At 39.8% G+C, this 8,715-nt stretch overlaps 1 protein-coding gene across 1 annotated transcript in view; it reads left to right on the top strand.

Annotated features, from left to right (window-relative positions):
* Positions 1 to 1,591: 1,591 nt before the first annotated feature.
* Positions 1,592 to 8,715, top strand: part of LOC310960133 (syntaxin-binding protein 4) — a gene marked incomplete at both ends in the record, with an annotated part of 51,293 nt that continues 44,169 nt past the window's right edge. The window contains one exon of the mRNA XM_083931752.1: positions 1,592 to 1,638. Coding sequence (XP_083787878.1) covers positions 1,592 to 1,638 — 47 coding nt within the window. The remainder of the gene's footprint in view (positions 1,639 to 8,715) is intronic.

Genomic DNA, 8,715 nt, shown 5'->3' with positions numbered 1-8,715 from the left:
AAGGAAAAATGCCTTATATTGATATAAAACTGGATTAAACCATTTTGTAAGGCCCTTTTGCCTATTCACACACTCACACACCGATGGCAACAGATCATGCATTGACAATTTTAGACTCTTTAATTTCACCTCAGTTCCCCTAAAACACTTTTGCAAGGCACTGTATACATGTCACATTCTCATTAGGGACTGAGTCCCCTAAAGGTCTGAGTCTAGAAACGCCCCTGCTGCCAAGGTGTGTCTATTGTTATATATATCCTTCTAAACCAGTTGTTTCCAACCTTTTTACCTTGTAACTCTCCGTCAATGTATACTTGTGACCCCTCACCACTGCTTGCATTAACATGTTTATGGGTCATAAGTTCAATCAAAGAGTGATTTCAGCTCTATTTTGATTATCATCATTAATTAAGCCTGAAGATTTGATACAATCTGATACAATTATACAATAATTAAATAAAGAAAAGTAGATATGAAAGAAAAGGTGTGGGTGGCAGAACAGTTTTTTTTCTCTCACTCTGTATTCCTGTCACAGCCCCTCAGATGTGTTCGGTAAACCCGTTGGTTGTCCTGATCCAACTAGTCTCAGTAGTTGCATGGAATTATTTCATGTGATTATGGAACTCCAGAAACGTGACTCATGATCCCATAACTCAATAGAGGAAAATAATTGGAAACCTGAATCATGTTTTTTTTGTTTTCTTTTAGAATAACTTCATGTATTTACCAAAAAATAATGAATAGATTGATTGGCAGTAAAATCATGGTTATTTGCAGCCTGAGCAGACAGCAAAAAAACACCCAAACAACCAAACCAAAAACAGGGCTGCTCAGACGCTAGAATGACAAATGACAATGCTGAGTAATGGACGCCAACTGGGGATTAAAATTGCTATTTCTAAATGGAGAGCGGGGCACTTATATATTAATGTGTTTAGAGGCATCTAGAGCCCTCCTGTCTGTTTGAATTCTGCTCAACTGAACAGCTGCTAAAGTTAGGTGGCAGAGGAAACATTTGAACCACAACATTTTATAGTGTAGTAATAATAATCTAATGTATCTACATATTTTTGTGCTATTATTTTTAAATAAACTTTCAAATGTAAGTTTTAATAACATTTATATGTATCTATTTTACGTTATAAAAAAGCCCATTAATCCCAAATAACTGAGGGAATTATGAACAGCCTTATCAATAAGCCATAGCAACGGTGTTCTTAAACGGACAGGCTTTGCTGAGGATATCCCGCTAATGCAACTTCAGCAACAAATAAATACTCGCTGTAGTCCAACAGGCAGAGGTATGACCGGCGGTCAATGTGTGACAGAGAAATCATTTCCAGCATCACTGCTTTCTGTGCCCGCTTTTTAATTTTTTCGGCGACTTTCGTTATGTAAGAGATTAAATGTGTGTGTGAAGGTGGAGATGCTTGGAGCGGACGGTCTGGTTAACTGGAATTAGAGGCTGCCTGCACACACAGACCATCATGTGGCTGCTGGCTGCAGGTTGAAGGCTGGGGAAGCTCCGACCGTCACTCCGTCCGTCCGTCACTCCGTCCGTCCCACGGGAGAAACCGGCTCCAATGTCAACATGCCAACCTTTTCAGTCATGTATAAAGGCGCCGTCATCATCAGCAGGTAAAAACAAACCAAACCAATCAAACGAAAAAAACGCAAACGAGAGGTGTGTTGTGGAGGAGCGTGTGCGTGTGATGGGCAACAGTGTGACGCCGCCGTGGTCCTACTTTGGTCAAGTGTTTTGAGCGTGTTTTAGTGGCGGTGAGGTTTGTGGCTTCTGTGTCTGGAACAAAGTGAGACGTAAAGGTTTAGTCCACCTTTATGTGGGTTAAAACAGGGTTTAACTGTCGGGGGGCTCGTGTCCCGCTCGAGCGCACCATCATTGTGTACACCATAAATAACGCGGCGCCGCATGTACAGTAACGGTGTTTGAACATTTCATGGTGTTTGGAAATGGAGGTGCTCAAAGGATTCCATGTGGGGGTTCAGTAAATATACTCCACATTGACCCCGTTCAAGCTCGTGAGCGTGGCGTGTTTTTTCTTAGTGTCATTTATTCCACAGAGTGGGATAGACTTCCCTCCGTCCGTCGCTCACGTCGCTCGTGCGCCACGCGCAACGAGAGGCGGCTGTGTTTGGTGTGACTCTCTGGCCATTCTGTGGCTTTAAAGGCAGGCTACATGTGATTCATGCTCTTTGAAAATGTGACTTTCTCAGATGAAAGGTCGTCATGTGGGAAACCAATGATGAAGTCAGCATGGATCCGTATCAGGGAGGGGAACACTGGGTGATCTCCTATTGACCAAATGCTAATAGACTCATGAACCATAGGGACCTTTCCTTTACCTCTCTCCTGGTATTTCAACCGTCTGTTTTTTCACTTTTTTTTTTAAATATTGAATTATTCAGACAAATACACAAGAAAGAGTATAACAGTTGTACAGTGTATCTGCTTTAAGGTGAAAAAATAAGCAAAACAAAATAAAGAGACAAAAATACAGAAAAACCCCAACATGAATCCCCCCTCCCAACTACCCACGTCAGACACAGTGCAACACAATTTAACATAAGTAGATAAAGTCAGATAAAGTAAAAAAAATAAGATAATAATTTACGTAATTCAAGAAAGAGAAAGACGACAAAAAATAAATAAATAGGGGGGGGGGGGGGTTGTCTCTCCCTCCAGCACTAGGAAGTGTTCTCAGCATCGTCAGGAATAACAGCAAGACTGTTACTTATAAAAGCCAGCAGTGGGTCCCAAGTTTGGTGGAATGCCTCCAAAGATTCCCTCTGTGAAAACCTCAACCCCTCCAACCGTAGACACTGTAAAATTTCACAGATCCAACTGTTATGAGTTAATGGAGAAACATGTTTCCATTTAAGGAGAATGTGACGTCTGGCGGGCAGGGTGGTAAAGGCCACGGCACGTTGTGTAGTCATGGGCAGATTTTTAGATGGAGGGAGCCCAAAGTGAGCACTCAGGGGATTGGGTTCCACATTTGTGTTAAGAGCCTGTTTAAGGGTTTGGAATATGTCGGACCAGTAGGTTCCATTTTTAAATGTTTATGGTGAACCCTTTAAAGTTTATTTCAGATAATTGATTGTACCATTTCAATGAATTATTTAAATCATAACCACCAGAAAATGGGTACATCAGCAGAAAATGTGTTTTGTTTAGATCATGGTCAGGCTATAATGATCAGCTTGCAACTAATGGTCATTTTCATTAACTGTTGACCTGGGGGCTTTATGAATAAAACATTGTATCACTGTATTTTTTAAGATCGTAGTGGTTTTACAGCTTTTTTTTGAGGCCGTATTTGTTTATAGGTTTGAAGTGACTCATGCTGTCATGTTGTTCTGCTGTGTAATTTTATACATTTTCTTCTTGTTGTGTTACAATTTATAACCATTAGTAAGAAGGGTATTCAGTTAATAATGGTCTCCTCTCAACACATTCACAGCTTGCCCTGTAGTGCTCCGTATTATATATTTAGCTGCCTATTGAAGAGTTACAGCAATGTTTCCAGCTGTGCACCAGTATGTGGGTAGCCATGGTATGAACAAGTCTTATCATTTGGGAAATGAAAACGGCTATATCGCCCGGCACTATAAACCTGCAGTTTATTTTCTCGATGAATGATTTGGTCTATGGAACATTAGAAAACAGTGAAACAGGTTACGTTCAATGGCCCATGGGGATGTCATCAAATGTTGTCTTTTGTCGGAACAACAATCATAAAGCCAAAGGCATTTGTGAGACAAGGATCCTTCTCACATTTGAGAAGCTGCTACCATCAAATGTTTGGCAGTTTCGTCTGAAAATGGACTTTATCAATTTATTGATTAATGGATTATAAAACGGTTGCCAATACACTTTCTGTTAATCGACTAATGGATTAATTCACTAATTGTTGCACTTGTAATAATCATGCAAATGCTGAGCCAGAGCCACCAGAGCCAGTGTATCTTCTACTGTGGTTTTGTAAAAGATGCTCCCTGATGGAGGCGTTGGGAACCTTAATCCTGTGACAATATTGTTGGCCGACATGTAGGCTTAGAGCTAGCCAGACCACACAAACGTAAAAAAAAAAGAAGGAATTAAGAAGGACGTCTTGTCTCTTCTTTGTGTTTACCACTCTGGTGCCAAAACATCCCGATTAAATGGAATGAATATAGTGGATGATCTCCTCAGAAATGGCTTGGGCATAGAGTCTCTCATTTGGCTGAAAGAAATATTTTTGTGTGGTTTAAAGGGTGCAGCTTTGAAATAGTTATGACAATAAAACAGCAAGACTGGGTCATTAAATGCGATTTCTCTCTGTCACGTTTAAATTCCTTGCGTTGAAGTTTTGACGAATGCCTCTGCACCTTGTCGGTCAGTATCTGTTACTTGTGGACTGAACATTGCATTGTTCTTTTTTCCTTTTGCCATTGTTCTGTGCTTCTTGGCACAAAGGTAGCATTTATACTTTTCCACATTGACAATTGCAAAAAAGGGCCATCAATACCTTTAGCGTGAGAGTATCGCTCTCAAGAGAATCCTTTAAAGAGCGTGTTTCTGGCTGTTCTCATTCACTGTCACTGTACAAACATACTGTAATTATAATGTTATCCACATGTTTATTACTGTCCAAATTACATCTGGAGCAAAGAAGGAAATCAAGAGAGAGAGCTTAAATCAGCGTAGGGAAGGTGGGTTGGTTCCGAATCGGAGAATGAGATATCATCACACGAGATCTGTATGTGGATAAACGGCAACAGAGTGACAGATAAGACATGAACAATATTTAAGCACCGTATGAAGATAATAACACGTGAGCCCCGCAGCTTCTTTAACATCAGGCTACAAGTTATAGTCACAGTGTCGGCACCTGACAGACCCAAAGCCTCTCTTAAGATATCAGACAAACCTGTAGATGAGACTCTGCTGAGTGTTTACAGGTCAGCAGTATTATGAACACACTGTTTCCTCTCTTCAGACGGATGGTGTTTTCATTTGAAGTTCAGTCTGTCCTCATTAGCCTCATTGTAAACTCTCTGCATCTGAAATATTGATAATCCTCCTTGTTGTTCAGGTGGCAACCAAACAGGGGAAGTGTAGGTTCCATTTCTGAGAAAACATTGTTCCAGATTTCTAAAATGTGAACACGATAACGAAACCAACAACGTGTTGCTAATAGCATTAAAAGGTAAACAACAGATACAAGGGTGCACCAGTTTATCTTGTTATGTTCTGTAATTGCTACTTGAACCAATGTTAGATGGATTAGAAATAAGGGAAGTTTACCTGTATTTAAAAAAAAGGTCACCTGACATAATTAACTTCTACAATTCAAAGTCATCATATCAGAGTATAAATGAAGGTCCAGGTCAAGTCTAAATATCTTAAAATTTGCAAATCTTTAAAACATCCTTAAAGTGTCATTCTTTGACAGTCATTCTTATAAAAAGGATGAGAACAGTAGGGGATGAGACAACAATAGAATGCAGTGGATGAGAAGAAATCATGGCTTTGGATGCATTTTTAATGGCTAATCTTCATGGATGTATGTGATTAAACTTGCCAGAGTTCTGTGTTAGCTAGAGTTTCTGGATATGTAGGGGGCCAAAGGGCTCATGAGCTGTAGCCTAGGGCCATATAGACATTTTTTTGGTTAGTACTCATACCTGAATCACAAAACAGGTGTTTGTCAGATTGGATTGATCCTGTAGCTTGAGGTAAAAGGGGAACATCAAAATGTGTTTACATGTGTTGGGGAGTACTACTGCATGTGAAAAGGTAGTATAAAGTGCGTCTCCTTTAGAGAGAGCTGTGCAAAGTCTGATAAATGTCCTCAAGTGATGTCACATGAGTCAGTATGTGTGCTAAAGCCTACAAGTTTGAAAATGGAAGAAACTCCAACTTTCAGATGTCGAGTTGCATTGTGGGTTGTGAAGGTGCCAGCTTTTGACAAGGAAGAAGAATATTTGGAAGAAAACGGACTACGTCCCTCGTTTTGTTGCATCAATTCTGATCTTTTGTGTTAACTGTAAAGCAATACTGTAGGACGGCAATGCTAAATTTGCAGATCACTCCTTTAAGGCATGATTCAATGTAAGCAACTTAAACTACAGTGCTTGCCAAAGGTTAGGGCATTGTTGCCAGTTGTACATCAGGAACATGATGTTCACCTTGTAACTCTTTGTCAATGTATACTTGTGACCCCTCACCACTGCTTGCATTAACATGTTTATGGGTCATAAGTTCAATCAAAGAGTGATTTCCCCCTCTATTATGATTATCATCATTAATTTAGCCTGAAGATATAAAATGATGCAATAATTAAAAAAAAGATTAGATATGAAAGAAAAGGTGTGGGTGGCAGAACAGTTTTTTTTCTCTCACTCTGTATTCCTGTCACAGCCCCTCAGATGTGTTCGGTAAACCCGTTGGTTGTCCTGATCCAACTAGTCTCAGTAGTTGCATGGAATTATTTCATGTGATTATGGAACTCCAGAAACGTGACTCATGATCCCATAACTCAATAGAGGAAAATAATTGCAAGACTGAATCATGTTTTTTTTTGTTTTCTTTTAGAATAACTTCATGTATTTACCAAAAAATAATGGATAGATTGATTGGCAGTAAAATCATGGTTATTTGCAGCCTGAGCAGACAGCAAAAAAAAACACCCAAACAACCAAACAAAAACAGAGCTGCTCAGAAACTTGAATGACAAATGACAATGCTGAGTAATGGACGCCAACTGGGGATTAAAATTGCTATTTCTAAATGGAGAGCGGGGCACTTATGTATTAATGTGTTTAGAGGCATCTAGAGCCCTCCTGTCTGTTTGAATTTGCTTAACTGAACAGCTGCTAAAGTTAGGTGGCAGAGGAAACATTTGAACCACAACATTTTATAGTGTAGTAATAATAATCTAATGTATCTATATATCTGAGGGGACAAAACTTATTTTAAAATAGAGGCTAAGTAATACATAGCCATGAAACTGTGTACATTCAAATAGCATTGAACCCTTTCTCAGCGTGTTTTAACTCCATGAAAGTTGGGTTGCACTGTGGTAACTAAACTAGCTAGCGATAGCTGGTAACTTTTGCCGATAGAATGTTGCCGATTTTCAACAAGCTCTGAGTCACTGCAGCAGACGCAGTACCTGCAGATGAATGGTGTCAGTGCCAGGAGCTTCACGCTCACCCACCGTTGACGTCATGGTGGTTACGTCCGCTTCTTTTACAAAGTAAGGAGTAAAACGCCAGAGCCAATATTCTGAACAAAACCTTTATCTGTATTCAATATTGCAGCAGTATGAGGTCATATACTGGCATTGCATTGAAAGTATGGGAAACTAGACACATGGATAATGTTTCACACATATTCTATGTTACTAGGGCATACATGCTAGCTCAATACTGGCCCACACTAACTCCATATCATCTATATTCTTCCAAGAATAAAATATCAATTCCAGCCATCCTGTATCCCTGGGTTCTGTGAATGATTTGAAGATGAGCATATTTTCACATGTGCTAAATGAGCGTACGTAGGGGTGAGACCTGTCAGAAAAAAGACTACCACTGCAGCTGCTGTACAGACTTTTCTAAAGATAGAGGCTTCATTCTTTGATGGATTGGAGTCGGAGGCGGCAATAGCAGAAACATCAACACGTCTTATTCAGCACTGCTGCAAACTGAACAGATTTTTACAGCCAGCACTCAGTTTTGGGATGCTCTTATGTTAAAAATGTACATGGAGGAGTCACATGCTTTTAATCCATTTATCCAGAGGTGTATATTTGCAAATCTCAGCAAGTGATTGCACATGGTGTCAACAGAACAGTATTCCCACCAGAAAGACTTACTGTATGTGTTCAGGAATTATAGGGGCTTTTTACTACCTGGGTCCCTCGGCTGCAGTATGCTGGTTTTGCATGTTAGACTGGTTTGAGTTGGACAAGTCAATAGCTGTGCTCCAATTACATCCTAAGTGCTAATTGAAAAATTGTATACGGTATACACTAATCTTTATAGACCCTTTTAATAGAATTCCATTGCTACGCAACAGCCTTGTTCCTTGTTAACTTCCTGTCAGTTGATGTCATTCACATTCACTGCAACAGGACAAACATGAAAGTTTGTCTGACTGGGTGAGTGATGAAGTTACACCATTGGTCGGTTGAGAAATGGAGTTTCCGTCAACATTGTAGACAACAGTGCCACAATCCAGCACATTGGCCATACACGATCTAGCTATATTCTAGGTGTCGACCTAGTTCTAGTTGCAGTTAGTATAAAAGATATCAACATACTTAACATTTTACACTAAGAGGAAAGGATTCAATACTTGGTAGTTTTTAGTTGTTCCTGGAGCTGTTTCTTCACCATCAACAATTACTTAGAAATGTTTCACAGCTGTGAGCAGCTCCTCCGTATCATTTGTGCATTGCATTTTGGGAGAATAATGTTCATCAACACTCCAAAATTTGTTTTAGTATGCATACTTACTACTTTAAGTGCACCTTATCACTTTGCAGTGCAAACACACCCCGAACCTGGTACAAATTAGTATGTAGTCTGGATTTGGTAGAGAGCTTTTGTTTTGTTTGTCCAACATAGCTTAGGCAGATGCACAAACACAAAACACTGACACCCGAGGAGAAGCTCTCTGAGACAACATATGGCTCTGTAGTCATC

This window comes from Echiichthys vipera (genome assembly GCF_963691815.1).
Source record: "Echiichthys vipera genome assembly, chromosome: 17".
NCBI lineage: Eukaryota > Metazoa > Chordata > Actinopteri > Perciformes > Trachinidae > Echiichthys > Echiichthys vipera.
This window is presented reverse-complemented; position numbering and strand designations above follow the sequence as displayed.